We start from the raw sequence: 24542 nt of genomic DNA, 5'->3' as shown, positions 1-24542 counted from the left end.
ATACTGTAATGTACAAATACTCTGTTACTAAATGATAGTACAAAAGTATTGGTATCAAAAATGTAACAAAAGTAGAAAGTACTCATTATGCAGAATGTCCCGTTTCACAAGTTTTCATTACGTATAAAAATCTTTGGAAAATAGCAGATCTACAAGCTCACAATGTGTTGCAGGGCGAGGTATTGTGAGCTTGTATTGGTTATTTTCAAATGGCTGAAATGGGCTGAAGTGGGTAATGTGGAAGTATAAAGTATTGAAAATTGGAAATACTACAGTAAAGCACAAATACCTCAAAATTGTACTCAAGTAGTACAGCACTTAAGTAAATGTACTAAGTTACTAGTAAGTAAGTAACTAAGCACATTTACTCTAAGTACTGTACTTAAGTACAATTGTGGGGTACTTTTACTTTACTTGAGTACGTCAATTTTTCTATACTTAATATTTATACTCCACTAGCTACACTACACCTCAGAGGCAAATGTTGTACTCTTTACCCTCGCAAATAGACACATTCTGAAAATTACTACAACTTTGGTACTGTAGTGTAAGTATATTTTGTTTACTTGTTTACTTTTACTCAAGTCACATTTTGAATATAGGCCTTACCTTTACTTTTAACAGAGTGTTTAGACTAAACAGTTTAGTGTTTAGTGTTAAAGTGTTTTTGTGGTAGAAGTTACCTGTACTTCTTCCACCACCACTGTGTCGTCAGTCTAGAGACCCCATGGCCCGGAAAGACCGTCGCTGATTGGCTACTTAGTGGTTGTTACAGTAACCTTAGCCGACGCACAACAAACATACAAACGACACATTTTAGACACGTTCTCTGAAGTCCTGAAAGAAGTAGCTAAGCTATGCATGTTAACTCAAACGTTTAATTAATTGTACACGTTTTTATTTTATGGTCTATGAATAATGATGTAAACTCGAACGTTACATGAAACAAACTGTCGCTTGACAACCAAATAGCCAGTCATAGCGCGATCATCCCTCCAGGCTATGGGACTTTGACTCTACTGACTTCTGCTCCATTATGTCCACACCATAGAGTTATAATCATTGTTACAATATATGAATATATCCACCTGCAGCTTTAATCCAACCCATTCCATTCCTCTATTTACTAAAGCTGTATGGGAAAAACTAAGCTCTGATTCAATAGACAACATGCATACAAAAATAACATCACGTTATTGAAATTAACTAAATAGAGACTTTTAATTATCGATTCTATTTTAATGTACCAGTAAGTAAAACTGAACAATAAATGCATTTGATTGATCCCATATCATTAATGTACAGTAGTTGGCATCAGTTTGAAATCTAAACTTCAACAATATCCGCTTTTAATACATACATACATAAATACTTTAAATCAACAGTACATGTAAACAACATTATTATTATTACATTTTACAATGTTATGACTGAATTAATTAACCTACAATTATTAACAGAGAACACTGAAATACTCCATAGTTCTTATGTACAGTACCTCTGCTATTAACCTACAGAAACAATTGTTTATTTCACTGCTAACAGACATCTGCACAGACTTGACATTAAAAGGTCAAATAGCCAAATACTTGCACATAATGTATTTTATATGTAGTGATTAAAGATGGCTTCATATTTTTCTTGCTTCCCTGATGTCACCATTGGCTCTCCATTTTGCTTGACAAAGTCCTAATAACAAAACAAAAAAAATGGATCACTTCAGTTTAAGATGTCCCCTAATTTGTTACACATCTAATAAACATAGTGTTAAATAAATTACATGAGGAAACATGTTACTGTCAAACGTGTTACAAAGTCCAGTGACATTGAGCAGCAGAAAACATTGTGGCTACATTATCTGTGTCCTCTAGGGCAGTGGTTCTCAACCTTTTCAGGCCGTGACCCCCCAAAATAATCATATTTGAACTGGGGACCCCCCACCATGTTAAGCACTTGGAATATAGGAGTTGAGGCACTACATTTAGTTTGACTCGGTTCCTCAGATACATATTGTTAAAATAGCAGATCTACAAGCTCACAACGGCTCGCGTTGCGAGCTTGTAGATCGGCTATTTTCAAAAATCTTTGCCTCTTTCTTATATTATTTGACAATTCTTGACCATTTTTTATAGTATAGTTTGTTGATGACTTTTGATGCATTTTTGGATGCAAGATTTTCTTATCTTTCTTTCTATTTTTTTTAGGTAATAAGCTTAAAAGTCCTTAAATTGTCACTTCACTGTCATCTGGGGACCCCCCTGGGGGTCCCGACCCACAGGTTGAGAACCACTGCTCTAGGGGGCACAAATCAAAATGTAGAGGCATCATCCACTGTTCAATATGTTGTGTGAAACGAATTATATAACATGGTGTTACACGATGGAAAACAATGAGCTTGCATATTTATGTGTCCATTTTACTGAGTCAGGACAATAACCAAATATGGCCCTGAATCCAAACCTAAGATTTCTTTCATTATATTCTTTTGAAAGGTTCATCAATATCTGGCGATAAAAATCCAGCTTAGACCACTTTATATTGCATGTACATCAGGTGCACAGCATGAGTAAATTACTTTAGACCCACGTTTAGACAGGTCGTACAACTTGTAGATCGACTATGATATACATGCACTGAACATACAGTAATGCCACAGATAAGGTGGTGTGAGGCCACATTACCTCTAGCTCCTCTAATGTTGCACTTCCATCTTCCACTTTCTGTCCAATTCCATGACTGAAACTGGAGTAGCGCTCCTGTTCAAATCACACAGTACTGCAGTCAACAATTGTATGCAGCATATGATAATGGAATCTAATGTAGAATAAAATGATTATTATATATTTATTATACATTTACATTAGAGGGAATTATTAGCAGTTGCTACATACCTTCACCATGTTAGTGATAACCCCTTCTTCAATGACGCGTACAGCATTTTTCAGCCCTCTGGCAAATGCATCCATGGCTCCAATGTGAGCAATGAACAGATCTTCAGGGTCTGTGGACTCTCTACGTACCTTAGCATCAAAATTCAGACCCCCTGGCTGCAAGCCACCTTGTTCAATGATAATCTGGGAAAGATTAAGCAAAGGAAAATAACAATTTAAAACAAATGCTTTTATGCGATTATCAGATACAATAGCAGGCCCCAGATACCAACTAAAACTCAGTGATACTTGTTGTTTTCTCTGATTTTACCAATATTTTGTTAACTGCAACATAAATGGGTTCAAGTTTAACAGTTAAACTATTTTACCTGTGGCTGTCACCCCAATAAAAATGGATATAGAAATATATTACTTCATAGAAAGTATAGTAATACTTTTCTATTTGTTTAGATTTTTTATTGCATTAATTGTTCACCTTCATGGCCAAGGTGGTGTTCTTGATGTCCATAGGGAACTGATCCGTGTCCCAGCCCAGGTCAGGAGAGCCCGTATTGGAGTCAACTGAGCCAAGCATGCCAAACCTGCCCAGCAGAAAACATGGATAGAAGTTATACTAGAAACATTTTGGGTACATTCAGCAAAGTAAAAGCATAATTCTCTGGTCTCTACAGTCAAAAACGGTTACAGCACACAATAATCTTTCCATCTGAACATTCTGCAAGATTGTTCACTACATTTTATGGTATGAATGATTAGATCAGGTAGGTAGTCAAGATGTCTTACGCAGAGGCCATGACAATATCATGCTCATAGGAATGCCCTGCCAGAGTGGTGTGGTTGGGCTCAATGTTTAACTTAAAGTGACTGTCCAGCCCATAAGTCTTCAGGAAGCCAATGACGGTCATTGCATCTAGTAAAGACCATACACAAGCAACATATCAGACGGTCATTGCATCTAGTAAAGACATGCACAAGCAACAAATCAAATTAATGAATCGATTATCACAGCTTCATCTTTGAAACATGTGTCACTTCTATGGCTAAAATGTGCAACTGCTGTTTTGCTTTCAATATGTGAAATCATACCATAATCATATTGGTGTTTACAAGGCTCTTTAGGCTTGGGTTCGATGAGGAACTGGCATTTCAACCCAATCTTCTCTTTATACTCTGGGGTATGGGGAGAACAATCACATCATCATTATTACACTCAACTACATTTGCACCTCCTTATGCACAATGCTTACCTGCATTTACAGTATTAAACAAAATGTCATGTCATTACTTACTGACAGCCATTTTGAAAAAGTTGGCCATGTGTTTCAGTTCAGCAGCAACATCAGTGTTCAGTATGGAGAGGAAGCCCTCCCTGCCACCCCAGAACACTGAGGATAAAAAGTATAATGATGAATTACTTTAAAGTATAACAGGATTGTTATTTGTTGGGACACAGTGGTATCAAACAGAAAGTACATAAACGCACACTTCAGTCTTTACAAGATGGTACTAGCAGCTAGATTCAAACAGGGAAGAAAACATTGGTGTAACAGAGGACTCTGTCACGACTTCGGTGTGGTACTAAAGGACTGTATCTTTAGGCACTATTGGCTCCTGTGACTGTCGCAGTATGGCTGGCTGGGGCTGAGACGAGCGGCTCAGCCGACTATGAGATTCTAGGTATAGCTCCTCTGGGAATAACTCTTCCAGGTACAACTCTGAGTATAGCTCTCCTAGGTATAGCTCTATCTCAAGTCTCCAGATACTCTTCAGGTTGTTATCCTACAGCTGGTCTGCTTCCGCTCCCGCGTTCCGCTGTACTTATGGGTGGGACATGGTGTCGTATGATCTTAGGGCGACGTCACACTGGCGTTACGTCCTTAATCGGGACGATTATCCTATCGTCGTCTTGGCAACAATTGGTAATTCAAAGAATCTAAAAGGAGTTACAACTGAGTGGGCACTATTCTTCCCTGTTTGAGATGCGATGGCTTCCCATCATCTTGCTCTTACCAAAGTTTTCAGCTCCCAGCTTCTTGGCAATGTCCAGTCCCTTCTTCACCTGAGCCCCAGCATAGGCCAGAACATGGCAGTCAGGGTTGGTGGATGCACCATTCATGTACCTGGGAGAGGTATATTAGTTATAGTATCCCATTCCCTAAGCATTAGAAGGAAGTGTTCTTGGCTGTCGCAGCTCAGGATCTGAATAAGAAATAATCTCTAAACCTGATGGGCCATTATAAATATTGAAGGGTTTCTTGTCATGAGGTAACCCACCATTAGGGCTCATATTTTATAAAACAGGATTTACAGTGAGACAGAGACAAAACTGACCTTGGATGAGCAAACAGATTGCATGTGATCCACAGAACCTTAAGCCCAGTCTGGTTCTGCAGCTGAAGAGCCAGATCTGTCATCTCATCCAGGTTCCTGTTGGACTCCTCTAGACTGGATCCTTCTGGTGCCATATCTCTGGGAAAAGATGGTGAATATGTGTGTTCTATTTTGTGTTAATATTTAACCACATGAAGCCTTGTGTCCCTATTCTGAGGAAAATGTTCATTGAAGATAGCAGATCTATAAGCTCACATATAGGCTATTTTTAGTAAAGAGATTTGGTGTAGAGAGAAAAAAGGAGGGGACCCGACCAAGTATAGACCACTGGGGGACACCGGCCAACTAAATATAGGGTTGAAGTGGTTAACAATTGTATTGCATTAACAAATGCATGTTTAAATGTGTGGAAATTGATTTTCTATGTTAAGGTGCATTGTCTTAAGTTGAAAAGGAAGGAAGCAAGCACTCATGAGACGAGTTTTCGAACGGTTCAGGCGGATAAAGTTCATAGAAAGGAATACCAGCACTCACTTAAGTCCTTTTAGGCTCTTATTTATTTAGGTCATAGCTCCCCAGCAGCAGCGTCAAACCGGACGTTTCGGCCCAGAGGCCTTCTTCAGCGTATAAACATTATACGCTGAAGAAGGCCTCTGGGCCGAAACGTCCGGACTTAATTGAGTGCTGGTATTCCTTTCTATGAGCATTGTCTTAAGTGTCATACATTTTCATTCCAACAGATGCAAGAGGCTCAGGAGAAACAAAACAAGGTAGTTATAAATCAGAAATATGCAGTTTTACCTGCCAAAGAGGTTATTCCAGACTTTGAGCCTTGAATCCTTGTATCCAGACAATTATTATTAACACTGTCTCACTGCAACATACTCAGTGTCTATGCAAACAAACAAACAGCTACAGGTAACCATAACGTCAATACAAAATACTTGTTTAAGTAAATTAAATTACCTGTCATGAAATGTGTAATATTTCACCTAAAAACACAAGCAGATGTCATTAAATGTCATATGAAATACATGGCTAGTTCATTGTGATGAGTTATCCATTATAACTCTTTCACACCAAAGTGATGACCCAGGTAACACCCAGGTTTGCAGTGGGTATGAAAGGATCAACACAGGTTATCTGATCCTTAGTCGCCAGGTGCTGAAGCAATGCTTGAGACAAACTAGAAAGGAACATGACTATAACAAAAAACTGAAATAAAAGGTAGCTAGAAACAATGCTTCTTAACTAAAGAACATCTTCATTCATGCAAGATATGCACAACAAAGTACTAGACATGCAAGTACTAGACTTGCCTTGTTTACTGATATAATTTGTGTTGTACAGTATGTCCATTTTTCACGTGTGAATCTCCAGTGTAAATAAACTTGGAAATATCAGCTTTTATTAAATGGAAATGTGACAAATCTGTTCAGTGGACTTTGCGACATGGACACTGGGCTTGTGTGAACGCCAACGTTCAACAACCTTGTCACTGTGACCATTGTGTGTTTTCAATTAGTCAAAAAGCCTTGTGGATTGAATCTGTATCCCGTATAAGGATATAATATATACTGTAGGGTATAAGGAGCTCATGTACACCAAGTTTAGTGAAGAACTCAAAAGCAGCATGGAGCCTTTTCTTGGCCGATTCCATGGGGGTTCCTTCATTCCATGCTCTGTGAAGGGTTGGAAACCCGAAAGGGTCAGCACCTGATGCATGGAAACAAGTGACACAAATAACATAACATTTCAAAAATCAAAGCAAAATAAAGATTTCAATATGAGAATTCCAGCATGGCAGTATGAAGCCTAATCTATACTTTGTTGTACGATGTTGTCAGTTGGCAAAACATTTCAAGCGGAAAACGACAACACTGTCGGATGACATAGTGTAAATTAGGCTTAAGAGATAAGGTAATGAACCCTGTTCACAGATGTGTCATATAGCAGGGTAAAGACAGCTCGGACTGGTATACGCAAATCAAATGCTGCAGCTGTGTTTACCCTGCTATGACACCTCTGAAAGACATGGGGGTTCCAGGGGGACCCCAGATCAATAATTGATAGTTAGGAACCGAATGGACCCTAAAGGGGGGCGCATGCTACCATTTTTGGTGGTCACCTTATCACCTCGTCGGTGATAGAGAGAGCTCTCTCTATCATAGAGAGCACTCTCTCTATCACCTTTTAGGTGATAGGGTGACCACCTCATTTGGTAGCATGCGTGGGCCTTTACGAGTCTGTAACTCTGAGAGTGTACAAATGGAACCAAATGGACCCAAAAACATTGGGGTCCCAGAGTTAATAAAAAAATCTAATGCAGGTCCATACTCCATGGCCTAATCATGCATATCAAACTGAGGGTCCTTGAAATTAAAAGGGTTGAGAATCACTGTCCTTACCAGTCCCACAGAAAGAGTGCCAGTAACAGACTGAAAACCTCAGCCAGTCCTCCATCGTCTTACCCATCAGAACCTAGGGTACAATACACAGGGAACACAAATCCAACTAAACCAACCTTAGTTGTTCCTATATAGGCTATAACTTTTATTTAACAATTTTACAAGTTAAAAATGTACAACAAATGTACTGTTGTTGAATGAGATCATACCTGTTTTGCATTGTAATGTTTGAAGCACAGGAGGTCTTGAGCTCCAGCATTGGGCTTAAAGAGGATCTTTGGAATGCCTGTGCAAGAAAGTCAGTGACACAAGCACAAATAAAATGGTCTGTAAGTGATCTGTTGTGAACTACAGCACACGGGCCATCAGTGGTGGAAAAAGTACTATTTTTCCACCACTGTGTGCCATCAGTGGTTTACTTAAGTAAAAGTATCAATACTGCAATGTAGAAATTGCAAGTAAAAGTAAATGGAATTCAAAATGTAAATGAGTAAAAGTACAAAAGGTATCAACATGTACTTAAAGTACCAAAAGTAGAAAGTACTCATTATGCAGAATGTCCCATTTCACAAGTTTTCAAATGTATAATTGTAGTTGAGTAAGAAGTACAATATTTGTCTATGTAGAGTAGAAGTAAAAGTACTGAATACTGGAAATACTCCAGTAAAGTACAATATATATATATATATATATATATATATATATATATATATTACTAAAGTACTGTACTTGAGTACATGTACTTTACTTTACAGTTACTTTACACCACCGGATGCCTGTGCAAGAAAGTCAGTTACACACAATGATCTGTTGTGAACTACAGCCTTATTTTTAACTCTATGACTACAGCACACAGGCCATATATAACGTTAATTTGTAGTGTATAAACAATTTGCAATACTGTAAACGGTACAGTTCTGAGCTGATTCGATTAAATCATAGCTGTAAACATCAGGACAATGTTTTGAGTTCATAAATACCGAAGGATTTCTCTTTCAATATGCACTCTGCACTGTGAAACAGTTAAACACACATGCATTGACTGCAGATCATTTATATCTATTATGCAGCACCTTTGGTTTGTGAAAGAAACTGATTATTACCAGCAAAGAATTCTGTCTCCGATGCCATTTTCAGGCGTTCACAACTTCTGTGTCGGGGGTGAAAGTTCGATCGAAGTACCACGTCCGCCTTCTTTGTCAGTAAAATGATGCACTTCTGTCTTTGGACACAGGGTGTCACCAGAGCCGTATACACTCACTCACACACTCACTCTCACTCTCACTCTCACACTCACACTCACACTCACACTCACACTCACACTCACACTCACACTCACACTCACACTCACTCACTCACTCACTCACTCACTCACTCACTCACTCACTCACTCACTCACACTCTCTCTCTCTCTCTCTCTCTCTCTCTCTCTCTCTCTCTCTCTCAAATGTTTTACTTCTCTCTCTCTCTCTCTCTCTCTCTCTCTCTCTCTCTCTCTCTCTCTCTCTCTCTCTCTCAAATGTTTTACTTAAGTAAAATAATCAATACTGCAATGCTGAACTACTCTGTTACAAGTTAGCGTTGTGAACTTGTAGATTGGCTATTTTCAAATAGCCAAGGTAAATTAAATTAAAGTAATAAAGTGAAGTGGTGTTTTGTAATAATTAAAATCTATAAGTAACTAGTAACTAAACGTTTTCAAATCATTGTAGTGGAGTAAAAGTACAATATTTGAGAGGTAGTGGAGTAGAAGTAAAAGTATAGAAAATTGGAAATACTCCAGTAAAGTAAAAATACCTCAAAATTGTACTTAAGTACAGTACTTGAGTACATGTACTAAGTTACTTCACACACGCATATATAGCCTACTAGTAGGCTACATATGCGTAAAATATATCTTTTATATACCGAATGTATACTGTAAGTATACATATAAATATATATTGTATATACAGACATACCGTATTTTATAAATGTGCAAAAAAAACGAATTACTAGTTATTGCATGTTCAATATGTTTATTTGAATTACAATGGCACTTTTATAAAATATTTGATGGAGAAACATCAACAGAGAAATAGAAACGATACCAGGACACCGTACATACACACATAATCCATAAATACATATTTACACTCATTACAACAGATACACATACATATAATCCATCAGAGCCTTTGGTCTGGAACATATGCCAGGTGAAAACATCAAACACTTAAAGTATGTCCCTGTGCACGGTTGAAGCCCTATAACGTTTACCCAGCACATAATACAGTGCACAATATGATGACATTGCCTTCTCACATTGAAACCGTTTCATATAGGGAGTTTTGTCCCTACACAAGATAAACGGTTTCCAACACCACCCAAGGTTTTGCATAAAACTGGATAAAATAGAAGGCAAAACAAATACCACCAAATACCAGGCACTGTAGGGTGAGGCACTTGTGCACCTAACAAAGACTGGTTTGGCATCATGACATTTGGCACATGAGGATAGTGTTTTAAGTCTTAAGCTTAATTCATACTCTGTCATACAGTGTCCCTTGGTGTGGCAAGCGACACAATCATACAACGTAGTATTAATCAGGCTTTACTGAACTGCATGTGTCTGTGCAAGTTTGGGAGGTGGGCAAAATCAAGACTCTGTCCAGGAAAGTCTCTAAGTCACTTTTACTTAATGCTTCTTGTGCCTCTTAAACAACTTGGTAAGTGTACAGTGATGATGGGTACTGAACCCCATTCTCAACATGTCATTCGAGAATTATATCAGAGTGAAGGGCTAGGTTCAGCTCATGCCCTGGCACCCTGTGTGCCATTTTTCCTACATAAATGTCACTGTATCACTAGCATTGTCCCAAGAACTCTCACGTGTCTTCAGCTGTGAAATCTCTGCTCATTGATTCCCATGACAATGGTCTTGAGAAAGTTCAATGGCCCCACTGCTTAAGCATCTGAAAACAATTGCAGTTCATTCAGTGAATCAAAAGCGTTTCAGTGTTTCGTAGGTTTGTCCATTTTATCCACATTACAATTACACCCTGAAAAAAAAAAGAAGACAGTCTACAATCCCCCCCGGTGGCATAGGATACTGGTTCTGGCCTCGGCCAATGAAAGTAATGGTGCTGTTTTATTATGATGCGCCTGCGTCTGGCTGGCTGAGGTCCTTTTTAGTTTTCTTCCTCTTCCCTCGACAGGGTTTGCACACACAGCACAGAATGCAGGGTGAGGCGAGCAGAAGAAGTGGTGAAGTTACTAACACGATAACACTGACTCCAACCAGGATACCCACCACCTGTGGAGGGGCACAATAAAACACAACGTCAATTTACCAATTTATATTCCGACGGTGTCACTTGCCAAAAAGAAACCAATCTAGAAGCAAACAAAGTGTCGTAAAGAACTTATCTACAAGCTAACGTGTCTTATAGAACTGATCTACCAGCCAAAGATGCATCACAAAGAACTGATCAACAAGCTGACAATTATCCCTTTTCCACCGGTGTGTTTTTCCACTGAAAATGAATTGGTTCTGAATCCTAAAAGTTGGTTCGGAACTGGAACCCCAAAAATATTAGTTTTTTCTTGCCCTGAACTGGGAACCACAGTGGGCGTGTCTATATTCTAGATGCAGATGCGATGCAAACAATGGCGAAAGCCACTTTTAATGAATACATAAAAGTGTCTTTGTTTGGTTACACCATGTAAGATTAATCTTTAAAAAGTCCACACTAGCCTAACAAAAAATTGTTACAGAAAATGAAAAAAAGTGTTTTAGTCTTATCAACCTGGGACAACGTTGCCTACCGTTAATCAAATATAAAGCCCTAATTTGCAGTAACAATCAATTGATAGACTAACGCTATTCGGGTTGGGCCGTTTGGTTACACGTTTGGTGAGCACTCTTCATCATTGTAATTTACCACTCAGGGAATAAAGTAGTGTTGCCAATCATTGTATTGTTTTTCTTTTATCTCTGCTGTCCAGCGCGAACCTGCTAACTCCAAAACGTTCATTGTTCAGGAAACGAAAAAACAAAATATACGTTTTTCAGGAAATGAAGAAAACCTTATATTTTTTAAAACAAAGCAATACTGCCTCATCAAAGTTGGTATAGTGACTTTATATATTGTCAGATACTTGCATGTGTCATTATATTATCAACACTTTACCCAAATCCAGTGCAAGTGGAGTTAGTAGTTTCAGACGAGCAGAAATCAAGCTGAAATGGAGTTAGGTGTCCAAACAACAATAGCTCCACTCGCTGCTGAGGGAGAGGTTTCAAAAGGGTACAAATTCCCAAAAGCTAACAATGGATCTCCAAGCTCACAATGCATTGATTGATTGATTGATGTACTTTATTTAGTAAGACATGAGAACAGTACATGACAGTACATAACAGTACATGGAAGTACAAATTCACAATACAAGGTCTACTAAACTGGAAATCTCATTAAGCACTGAGCTTGTTTAAGATGAGAACCCCATGCACACAAATCATGATGACATATAAGAGACAGACAGATATACACACTACTATACAGAATGTCATACAATCAGTTTACAGGTTACTGGTATGAAGAGTGAAAAATATGTACAAAAGAAGAAAGAGAGAGGGGGGGGGGGGTAGGGGGGTAGGTTAGGTTAGGACATGGGGTAGGTTAGGACTTGGACAGGGGCCATTTTTGAATTGCAGCCTCCTGAAGGTGTATCTTTAGGGCAGTTTTGAAAGTGAGTAGGGTTTTACACTCCTTTACTCCTTTTGGTAGGGCATTCCACATTTTTGATGAATCGCATGAGAACGAGTTAATTCCCTTTGTTGAGCCAAATCTGGGTTGAACATGATTTGTGGAGCTGCCTCTGGTGTTATGATCATGGACTTCATTCACATTTTGGAAGTATTTTGACAAATACAGGGGGATCCCAATGTTGTGGTGTATCTTGAAGACCAGGCCCATAGCAAGTTGCTGTACTCTGTCATAACAATGTGTGAATTAAATAGGCCTACAATAATAAACAGGACTTTAAATATTACAATAACTTCTGTTTTTGACGGACAGTTTGAGGATCCAATGAAGTTGAGTTTTTGTCAGAGGCGCTTTTCAATACTTTTCATTGGTTCATATGTTTAGATTTTTTACACAGACGTAAAGGGTGTTCAATAGCATTGATTTATGAAAAAAAAGAGATGAAAATGGAGTTAGCTGGTTCGTCCTGGACACCGACGTAATGTAACATTTAGTAGGATACAACCTACCGTGTCAAGATTAAATCGCACAGGCATGTATTATAAAACAAAGTCTCTTGTCAACAGTAATCTTCATCTCCGCTCATGTAAAATGAAAGTGTGAGTATAAATGTATGTCATATACATATTCTAAGGGGTGTAATCTTTCATGAATGTGTTGTAGACCTAACAAAGCAGCTCCACATCATCATCCAATCCAAGTTATCCAAATGACGCGTGTGGCTAACACCCAAATCAGCCTCATATCCACCTTCAATAATCTGTACCCATTCATAACAGATTGCCAGCTTAAATATCTTACCATATTGGTTCTCTTTCAAATGTCTGTGCAAAGTTTATTTGGGGTTTATTTCATGTAACTGCTAATGATGACTGAAATTCCCCTGCAGAGTAAATTAATAATTGGTCTATCTATCTGTATGCTGCAGGTATTAATGCCCTCCGTTGATGACGTATCCTTCATTACAAGTTATTTTGCTGGAAAAAGCGCCAATGTGTTGCAAGTACTGATTTGCAAACTAACAACATATGTGGCAAAGTAATTATCTATTCTACGACCTAAAACATGTAGCAAAGTACTGATCTGCAAGCTAACAAATGTGTAGCAAAGAACTGATCTACAAGCTAATACCACATTAAAAAGAACTGACTGATTGATGTCTTCATTAACATGTTTGTTAACAGTACAGCAGTACAGTTAAAAAAGCTCTGCTAAAAGCATAACACATTGTGGTGTTATCCACATCCATGTGGTCCATTGATGCTGATCTACCAGCTACCTTTACTAACATTCCACATATACTGTATCTCATCACAGCACATCAAACATTCTTTCTGTGTGTGTGTGTGTGTGTGTGTGTGTGTGTGTGTGTGTGTGTGTGTGTGTGTGTGTGTGTGTGTGTGTGTGTGTGTGTGTGTGTGTGTGTGTGTGTGTGTGTGTGTGTGTGTGTGTGTGTGTGTGTGTGTGTGTGTGTGTGTGTGTGTGTGTCTAAGATAAATGTTAGCAAAGTCTCTTCTCTCTCTCATTTCTTTTTGATTGTACATCCACAGTTCAAGAGTTAAAGGCCAAAGTGTAAAGTGGCCAATTGTAGCACCACCATGTGGCCGATTTGAAAAATATGTGGTAGAGTGTCTTCCTTGGCCTTCTAGGAGTGTGCATGCAATATTTGACGCTGATCAGTCCAGTGATGTCCTGATTTAGCTACACAAGTCACAGTATTATATAGTATGCTACAGTACTATATACAATAACCTCACCTGTGCTCTGTTCCACATGACAGAGGCCCTGGAGTGGCCCAGCTTGTTTCTGCATGGCCCCTTATCATAATGCCTCAGGAATATATCACCCTGCAAGTACAAACAAACACAAGCATGTTCAGACTCAGGCTGATAGCAGTATCCACAGTGATCACCAAGGGCATTCCAACACAGACCAAAGATAGTAAAGCAGTAAATGAGAGCTAATGTTTTGCGTTTGCCATATACAGTACACTTCATTAAGCCATAAAATACAGCAAAGGCTGCATACATAATCAAAGCATACAATCTTTATTCATGTTATAACCTCTCACTAAAAAGTTCTGTAGTATACAGGTATAATAGTCAGGGAACACTCACATCCAGATTCTGCAGGCAGTACCAGCAAAACGTGTGTTTGCAGCTTTTACACAACATCTGGGCACAACCCTGGTTCCTCTCTATGTAAATGGCACACATAGGACACTGTTTGATTGGCATGTCAGAATCACTACTGGACTGGGCCCTGTGGACAGATGAATGGACAGAGGACGCAATTACAGAGGATATTGGATATAACACATGATAGTGGATAGAGAGACTGGGAGAAAGAACCAAAACAAGAGCAAGGGTTAAGGCATGAGGGCCCCAGTGCTCTCAAGAGGAATGGCCGGTCATCTTTATTTAGCAGCAGTAAGTGCTCACTTGTGTGAAGTGGGCTAACTATTTTGGGACGCAAAAGTATACCGAAGACAAACATTTTAGTATTGTGCAGTGTTTAAAATAAACAAACATGAACTGATATGGGAAAACCAATTTAAAACCACATGTAAACCCCAAGCCATGTAATGTTCTCAAGCCTAAATCCAAAGCCCATAATATCCCTCGTCGTACCTTCTCATTCTAAAATGTTAAAACTTTTCCAAAAAATCTAAGCGGCCCAAGTGCACTGCACAAAAGGCTACATAACAAATGTCTATCCTCTTATTGGCAGAGAAACAATAGGATTACAAGGAAACCCGGTGCTTCGCCACTGAGCTCAGTCAGTTTGCCATGGCCATGGCACTACAGCCGTGACATATAGAGAGGCGATTGAGGGCACTGCTGACGAATACTGAGCCACATACAAATTTATCTTGGAACAGCAAACAAAATTATTTATTCAGCTCTGAATGTCTGCTAGGCAACTAGGAGACAGAGAACATAATGTATTGAATTAGTGCACTGTTGTCCTGCTATCAGCACAATATAATTTTCAAAGTGCAGTTGAGGGATTGTGGCAGCAGGGAGCTGTGACTGATGACTGACCTGCTTTCATGGGAGGGCGAGTGTGACATCATGGGCTGGCGCTCAGGACAGGTGTGCCCGTCCTGCCATGGCCCTCGGCATCCAGAGCAGAAGACAGTGTGACAGGTTGGGCAGTTCACAGAAGTGGGCTGACCCTCTGTGCCAGGCCTCAAACTGCACACTGCCTGGCATTCGACCACAGGGCACCAGGCTTTACTAGGGTCCAGCTGTACTCCTACAGTAGCCAGGAGAATTAAATGGCAGCTTCAGCAGTCATTGGAGCAAAAGTTGGAATTGCGTCTTTGAGAGACAGCATCAAATCATTCTTCTGTGCCAAATCTCAACTGTTTTACAGTTGTACCTCTGCTCCATACTCATTGTTATTTCAAATAAAAGAGAGTTACATTTCTTTTTCACTTTAATGAATTACTTTCAAGGCTTTTGAATTAGTTTTAAAATCTCCCAGAAAAATACATTTGTCATTAGATTATTACAGGACTAGTGTTGTTCTATGAGGCACAAAAACAACTACAGTAGCTTTAAACAGCAACAGCTTGCAAAAAAGGAAGGATTGGAGAGGAGGAGGGTTTGCCAACAAATAAGAGAGATAATCTCAGATGTTCTTCTCACAGCATTTAAGGAAAGAAAAATATTTTGCAACCAATACAAATATTAAAGCATATGATGGTTTGCAAACAGATTCCCTCTACCCATATACATGTATTATGAACCATAACAGCTTGGACTGATACAAAACAGCCTGTACTTTGCACTTTACACTGCTTCCAATATCATGTCTTATGATTTATGGCCAGAGTAAACAATGACTATTATTGGTTTCACTGTGTATTGTTTTCCCACCAGTGCTACTGATAAGGACAAACCAAAATGCAGAATGCAATTTGTAAATGTCTACAGTCTCTCTCTCTCAGACAGCGATACATTATTCTCCTTCACAAACAACGCACAAGCTACTATGGTAAAGTCACACAGAGTTACAATTCATACAGTACATCACCTCAATTGATCTTAATATCTAAAGTAACACACAATTTAGAAACCACTGTTTTGTAGCTTTGTGGTGATATTCAGTGGGGTTCAGGGTCTAAACTTGAGTTTAGGTCATGTTTTATATAGGTTAAGATGCTGGGTGGGAGGCACTCAGTGACCCCACAATATGCCAGGCATGTAAAGTTCAGAATTCAGTGGGATTGCTTAACACAATGTCTCCAGTGAGTGTGAAGCCTGAAATAGCCTAGCGTCTTTCACCAGTCAACAGTGTGCTAACATTACTATACTACTACACTTACCTCTTTCAAACTTCAGGCGTTGGTATAGCTCCACTTGATCTGCCGGGGCCAGACTGGAAATCTGCAAAGACAGAGGAAGCGAGCTATGGTCATTCTTATATTTCACAAAGGACACATTAGTAGCAGTAACAAATTAATATTAGCAAATAAAGGGTTGTTGGGTTGGTTCTTAGCTAAAGGGGCCACAAAGAGTCAAGCGGCACAGTGAGGTTTGCATTTATTATGCAAGACCAGATATTTCAATGGCTGGCAGGCCTGTTTGCTAAAGCCAACATCAGTTAATGCTAGTATCACAGTGTGTATCTTGTACTAGTTTGGCACCAATGTGCTGTAAAGAACTGCATGTTCAGAGAGGTCCTTTGAAAAATGATAAAAGTTGGAGAGAGTGGGGTAAGTGATAAATCTGATAGAAATGATACAGGGCATATCCTCAATCTTAGAAGGTTTTCCCATAGCTAAATATGACGTACACTAAGTGTTGGAAGTTAAGATGCATAACACATTGTATCAAGGGTATTTCACCAGTTCCACTTTCAAAATGTTTCAATCTAATGACTGCTGACATTACAGCATTTTATTTTAAACAACAATTCTCCTCAGAGTTACCTTAATGGTGAATGCATAGCACACTACACTCTTTTGACAGCAATTAAGCCACAGTAGGAAGGGAAAAAAAGATGTATATCCACTGTCATACAGATTCTCAAAGGATCAGGGTTTCTCACTGGAAAACCTGCCTGACTCAGCATCTTTGGTATAAAAAATGAAATGTAGCTTCAATGGATTATGTTAATTTGAGACAGGTTTGTACATGCTCATGCTCCAAAGCTATTTTTGTATTCCTTGGCATTTGTGACTCTTTTTGGGGGTGCACGTTTGGCCTACATATTCTTGGCTTTAAACAGGCCATACCTCAAAGTCCAGCAGAGTACCAGGCTTTTGACAGGCCATGTCAGGACAGGTGACAGGTGCACCTCCACCCTCCCTGATGGCCAGCTGAACATACTGCTGCAAACACTGGACACAGAAAAGGAACAACAGCATTAGCAATATACAGATGCATTTGTTTTATTTTACCATGATAATGTATTCAATAAAGTGTCTTCCTTAACCACATGAACCCTATGTGATGGGTGGAAGATTGGCTATTTTTGGCTTCAGAGATTTGGTGTACAGGGAAAAGAGGAGGGGACCAAGTATAGACCACTTGAGGAACCCAGTCAATGAATTGAATGTTGGCTTACAGTGTAAACATAGATAAACATAATGAACACATATAGTAACATAATACAGTTTAGGTTTTCCTTGGGATGAATAAAGTACCTACCTGATATTGTGACATTTTCTACGGAACTATTAATGTAAGTAACTCAAAACAAAAACAACCAACACTTTTTAAATCTAGAGGACTTTATTGAAGAATGTATCAATTTTGAGGTTAGCAGACAAAATCCTTATGATCTGTTTTTAACAGATATACCGGTAGTCTGTAGACCTCTCAGACCACTGAATGCCAATGATCTCAACATTTATTAATTTTAATCTTTTGTCAAAGGAAAGCAATGAAAGAATTTGTCTGCCAATTTCCCAACCGTCTGTCATAACCTAACAACATGTACATGCTAGACCTCAGAGCTGTAAATAAAGCTAAATACAGGGTTATATTTTTATTGACAATCCAAACACAGCCTTGGTCTACCTACCTGTGTGCAGAAGACACAGTTGCAGGTGTGCATTTTACTGGTAGCTGCTGACGGGTGCTCACTAAGGCACAGCTTGCAGTAGACCTTTGGGCCAGGCTGGGGGTTAGCAGTGGCTATGGGGGTCCCTGGTGCCGAGTCCCTGGCTATCTGGTGGGTGGGACTGCTGGTAGACATGGTGGAGAGAGGGAGGATTCAGTCTGTGCAGCCCGGTGGTGGTGGCTGCTCCTCCTAGCCCTTTTGCTGGAGAGGATGGGGAGCAGCAGCATCCATGTTCCTGCAAAGTTTAATGGGAAAAGAAAGTCATACCACGTCATCTTCTCTTTTATCTTCTATTTGATCAAATTGGTCTAATCTGAGTCCCAAAGAACAATAGCTATTACTGTGGAATAGGACTATATTTCAGCCTCCTGTAAGTTGTAATAACATTTTATGATTGTTATTGGTTGCAGATATTGTGTCAACAGACAACATAATTGCCATGAGATGTATCCAGAGTTCCTGGAAGGAGGTTGGGAACCCGTCCCTCTTGGTTCCCAACCTCTGATGAGTTCACTTTTCTCCAACATCTAATTACTTGCCGTTTGAGTCACAGTTGATCCATGAGTGATGCATGATGTGCCATCATGTGTAATTACAGCAGAAACATTTATTACATTGACTCCCTTGTTTTAGCATAAAACACAGTCATTTCACCAGAGTAAAGACCGCATGTATCAGGTCTTTAAGCTCACGGTACATTATTTGGTCCTTATCGAGGGCAAAACTGTAGATTCATGGCAATCTACTTTTCGAGACATACACACACTTGTATTATTAGTAAGTTTGTTCAACACATCATGTTGCCTAACCTAACCACATGAACCTTATTTCTCCTTTTAAACTGTACTTTCATGTGCTTTTTTCTGCAAACTTCTAAATAAAGTATTCAATCAATCAATAAAAAAAAACACCCTAGCACCCCTATCCTGGAGTGAGCATTTGCTAAAAGATAGCAGACGTACAAGCTCACAGGTTGCGACGCATTGTGAGCTGGTAGTTTGGCTATTTTTGGAAAATATATTTAGTGTAGACGGCAAAGGGGAGGGGGGCCTAGTATAGACCCCTGGAGGATTCCGGCAACTAAGTATTATAGATTCAATAATAGTTCAAGTGGCTAACTAGTATAGAGAGTTATGACACATAATGTGTTCACATTGAGTGTATGCCCTGTCAGTAGAGGGGCTGGAAGCATGTGGTGGTGCCTAGATGATATTGTCAGCCGCTAAAGGGCCCTGAAAGAAAAGACCACATCATCCAGTCGTTGGTTGTATCCAATCCCAAAAGGCATGAGAAATAATAAAGCCATAATCTGGGATTTGAAAGGGATTAACAGCATGCACCCGTTAACAGTGGGTGCATGCGGAACAGGGTCACACAGGAAACGGTGACGTCCACATTCTGCAGGATGCCTGTATCCATTATTTCTTCCCCTACTCCAGAGCTGTTGATATTATAATCATACCTTATTTCTCCTACTCCATGTCCTCTATTGCTGAGGTTTGTTAAAGTTGGCAGGCAACCTTTATATAGAAACATAGTGAACGACACTGTTGTAAATGTACAGTGAGCTTACAGTACATCTACCGTGTAAGATCGATTTGTGACAGCTCACACGTGCAAACCTCTGACTGACTTGAGTCCTTCTGGCGATGCACAACGTATTTCTGCACTGTCATGGTGTATCCTCCTGCACTGCAATGACAGCTGGACAGGGTACCGCGTCATCATCTTATAATGCTATTAGTAGGCTAATGCCTAATTTATACGCCAAAAATTACAGATTTTCTATATTTTTATCAATGAGTGACACCGTCGTGCAACAAAGTATGAATTAGGGATATGCTGTGCTGTATGCTGGCCAGGCAGCCCTACCCTGCCCACGCAGAACTGCTAACAGAAATAAGGAAAGCATAAATGCTGATTATCTCACACTGACCAACAGTGTTGTTTGTGAGTTTGCCACCACACCGATATGCCCACCAAGGAAAGCCCAACAACACGTCTCTTGACTGTTATACATTCTATTTTTCAAATAGCATGGAAACTGTTGGGAGAACATAAGACTGGCAGTTTACAAATGATGACGCCGTAGTGAGGCATGTCATTGACGCCGGCCATTCAAAAACGAGAGTTAGAGGCCACATTCGGAGCCCGTCATCAATGACAAAATTGCTGATGCCATCATCGTACAAACAGGTACTCATTAACCGAAAGGCTGTGCGTGTGTGTGTGTGTGTGTGTGTGTGTGTGTGTGTGTGTGTGTGTGTGTGTGTGTGTGTGTGTGTGTGTGTGTGTGTGTGTGTGTGTGTGTGTGTGTGTGTGTGTGTGTGTGTGTGTGTGTGTGTGTGTGTGTGTCCGTCCAGATAATTTAGCTTTGTAGTTCTGTTGCTGACCATTCAGTGATTGGCATTCCCCGTGGATCAAGGTCTAAATCACATTCCGGCCGCAGGGATCAAAGCATCATTGTTTGACCACATAAGCAGCAGTGGGAAACCAGATCAGCCCAGTGAATACACAGTAGCTAAACTCCTCAGTGTTAATTTAATTCTGAGTGTGTACAAATTGACCCGCACCCATGTGGAGAACCCTTCCGGGCCATTTGTACTCTCTCAGAGCTAAGTGTGACACTCAGGGTTTTCCTGTGCTGCTGCTAACACACAGAGGACCACTGTTAAGGAGACAGCTGTGTCTGTGTGCTGGTTGTTGAGTGTGTAATTTACATCTCTCTCTCTCTCTCTCTCTCTCTCTCTCCCCCCACATTTCACTGGAGATTCTGGTTCCTGTGCCCTGTGTAGTGCACTGCATTTGAACAAGATATGTGCAATAGCAGGACACAACTTCAGTATCTGTGAGGACTTGAGTAATCAAAAGATCTCTTAATTCTCAACAATAACACCAATGTCATCAGTTGGAACCCACCTGTGTGACTGCAACAAACACATATTAGCCCCAACCCCAACAAACTGTCAGCATGTCCCACTGACTGTGTGATCAATTTTAAGCTGCTGAGCACAATATACACATCCGTCATGCTGCGATATAAGAATCAAGTCGCAGAATGCCTTCAAGAGATGCACATATTATTTAATCGAATGTATACAATGTGTCACAATGTGTCACACTCACACATCAAATACATACCGGCCCAAGTAACTGCATCCCAAGGTTGCTTGGCGCATTGTGACATACATACACTATTTCACTATATATATCTTCCAAATGAAGGAAAATGACACAGATGATGATGATGTGCCCGTCATGCGAACAGGCATAGACGGGCGATGCAGTCAGCCTGTCTACCTAGTACCACCATAAGAGGAGAGGGATTTAAAACCTACCTTTCCAGTTGACCACTCTGTGTTCCACACAGTGTTCTACTACCAGTGTTCTACCAGGTCTACAAGACCACTGGTAGACCTGGTAAAACACAGGTAGAACTAGACTACCAGTGTTCTACCTAACCTACCACAAGAGTAGAGGGATTTAAACCTACCTTTCTCCAGTTGACCACTGTGTTCCAATACACAGCCTTCTGTCTGGTACCGCAGTGCTGTTACTGTGACACACACATTACACACACACATCTGTTGATACACTAGTCTAGTGGACTGGACGAAATAAACCCTGCTGTCTGTTGCCAGTACATGTACACACACAAACACACACACACAAACACACACTACACCGTGCTTCTTGTCTTTCTACAACACGCCCCGAAGTGAAAAGGGGGAAATGTAATGTAACGCTAAAAAAATGTCCAATCTCCCCGCAACGCTCCTTGTTTGTGACGGTGGAGGATTTTCTTTGGTGTTTCGACCAGGTGGGCGTGGTTTTGAGGCATAGTTTTTGAGAGGTTAAGGTTAGGTTTAGGCATATAGCCACGCCCACCTGGGCAAAACACCAAAAAAAGAGGGAGTCCCTGTTTGTGACCGTATTGCGTGGTACGACGGTGTCGCACTGCCGAAAGGAACAGATCTACAAGCTAACGCCGTCGCACGTTTTTATCTTGTAGATCTGTTTGCGATGCTATCGCGAGATGTAGGTAGGTGAACGTTGTAACTTTGCGTCACCACCAGCAGGGGGGGGGGTATTTTTTAACTCTATGGGTAGAAAAGCATAGAGTTAAAAGAGTAGAAAGACTTCCTAGTTTCAACCACACTTATTTCTTTTGTCATATTTTTATGACTGACATACATTTTTAATGTACAGTTTTTTTGCTTTTAATGTTTTCCCCCTGGCTGTTGTTGTATTGTTGTATTAATAATACCTTTGTTTGTGTTTGCTGTTTGTGTTTGTATTGTATCATATTGTATTGAATTTGTTTTGTATTGTATTGTACGTAATGATTGTTATGAATAAAGATTTGTGGGAAAAAAAGGGAAAAAAAGTTCCCACCCACACTTGATCCCAGTCTAGGGTGGATGTTGTACTCATATCGATCTATGGTGGTACTCAGTAGCCTATTACTGACTGAGCCTATGGACCTAGGAGGTCCCATCTGTGGATCTGCAGCAGGATGCTCAGAGACAGTGGGAAGCATACCCGTCACTCTTGAATTTAGTTGAATTCTCCTGCTGTGCTTCTGATTTGTAATTTCACCTGAAAATATCCTTATTTTTTGGACAACTCAACCCAGACTCTATGGTAAGTGACCATGGGTGTTACACAACCCACTGATATGCAGCCAGGGCCATAATGTATAAGTCAGTGAATACTAAGTGAATACTAAGTCAGTGAATACCCAGCAAAATGTGTTAATGTAGCATCAAAATCAGTTTAAACACATAACTATTTTAAAAACATTCTTGGAAAAATGGGCAACATTCTAACAAGACAAATCTTGTATAGAGGTCCCTCCCTGACCATGGCACAAAGTATTTTCCGATGGGGGTCTGCGGCCACATATAGGCTACATATTCATTTGGGGGACCTTGACATGAAAAGGTTTGAGAACCACTCAGGGTTATACAATGAGCTGAGAAGGTAGAATCTGAATGTCTGTCAAATATCCAAGTGAAGTCTAGTTTGAAGAATCTCAGAAATTAGAAGCTGAATATGAAGTTTTCAAAAACCTATAGGGCACAACAGGTTGAGCATGCTACAGTTTCTCCACCCTTTGGCGTAGACCTATACTTCAGTGGCCCTGCATGAAGTTTACACACGCCCACATAGACAGCAATCAGATCTATACTACTTGTTTTGGAAGTTTATCTGACTGCATTATTGGACTAATTAGACACCATCACATAAGCCTGCTCTTAAAAGCATTGGCACCATGCAGAATTAATTCCTCCACTGCTCACCTTGCCCCCATGTAGCAGGGGAAAGCAGTGTATGAAAGTTACTCCTTAGGAAGTCGAGAGGAGCTTCTTGTTGTCCAGTAGTAGGCCTATTCAAGTGCTCACTGAGGAATTAAAATGATAAGATTTGCTACATTGGCTTGATAATGTGAGATGGGCCTATTTTAAAATGCCCTATGCTAGCCAAGTAAATACATTTTATGGCTTGATATTGTTTACACTTGATCAACAGTATGTCTATGACAACTTGCTTCCTCAGTACCTCAGTGGGAAGACGACCCACCCCCAGCTTTCACCTCAACACCAAAGTATTTCTGTCATTACATGATCATTGGCCTATTTTCATTCCTTCTTTGCATTGTAATAATTGGCAACATTTTAATATATTTTATTTATTATTAAAATAATATGTTATTTTTGATAGTTTGATCATTTCCCCCATACATTTTTAGAAACTTTAGGGCGGTGACTGGTCTAGGAATATTATGTGACCAGGGATGGTCAGAGGGTGGTGCTCTCTCCTAAGAAACAGACATCTCCAGGACAACTCATCACCAACATCATTCCTCCACTGCACCACCATTGCACCACTGCTCAAGGGAGTTCCAGGGGGTCCCCAGCTAACTGATAGATAGTTAGGAACCAAATAGACCCTTATGTGCCTGTAACTCAGACAGTGTACAAATGGAACCAAATGGACCCGTAACTCTCAGAGTTAAATGAACACTGATTTTACAGTGTAGATTGGGCTTCCACAGATAAAAAATGCCATCAAATGAGGGTCCATGG

At 40.0% G+C, this 24542-nt stretch overlaps 2 protein-coding genes across 2 annotated transcripts; both read right to left on the bottom strand.

Annotated features, from left to right (window-relative positions):
• Window positions 1–1130: 1130 nt before the first annotated feature.
• On the bottom strand, window positions 1131–8808 carry LOC308084080 (xylose isomerase-like). The gene is made up of 14 exons (XM_080426557.1): window positions 8734–8808; window positions 7840–7916; window positions 7631–7703; window positions 6826–6938; window positions 6189–6214; window positions 5223–5360; window positions 4902–5011; window positions 4181–4276; window positions 3978–4061; window positions 3675–3801; window positions 3367–3472; window positions 2892–3074; window positions 2682–2756; window positions 1131–1689 (listed from the first exon to the last, which is right to left on the bottom strand). Exons 1-14 carry the CDS (start codon window positions 8759–8761, stop codon window positions 1606–1608), a joined length of 1320 nt encoding a protein of 439 aa, XP_080282683.1. The 5' UTR covers window positions 8762–8808; the 3' UTR covers window positions 1131–1605.
• Window positions 8809–9643: 835 nt separating this feature from the next.
• Window positions 9644–22231, bottom strand: rnf144b (ring finger protein 144B). The gene is made up of 8 exons (XM_080426486.1): window positions 21947–22231; window positions 18415–18688; window positions 17624–17728; window positions 16712–16772; window positions 15423–15636; window positions 14496–14640; window positions 14136–14225; window positions 9644–10925 (listed from the first exon to the last, which is right to left on the bottom strand). The coding sequence occupies exons 2-8, from the start codon at window positions 18586–18588 to the stop codon at window positions 10764–10766; spliced, it is 951 nt and encodes a 316-aa protein (XP_080282612.1). The 5' UTR covers window positions 18589–18688; window positions 21947–22231; the 3' UTR covers window positions 9644–10763.
• Window positions 22232–24542: the final 2311 nt, after the last annotated feature.

This window comes from Gymnoscopelus braueri (assembly GCF_963280865.1).
Source record: "Gymnoscopelus braueri genome assembly, chromosome: 4".
Lineage (NCBI taxonomy): Eukaryota > Metazoa > Chordata > Actinopteri > Myctophiformes > Myctophidae > Gymnoscopelus > Gymnoscopelus braueri.
This window is presented reverse-complemented; position numbering and strand designations above follow the sequence as displayed.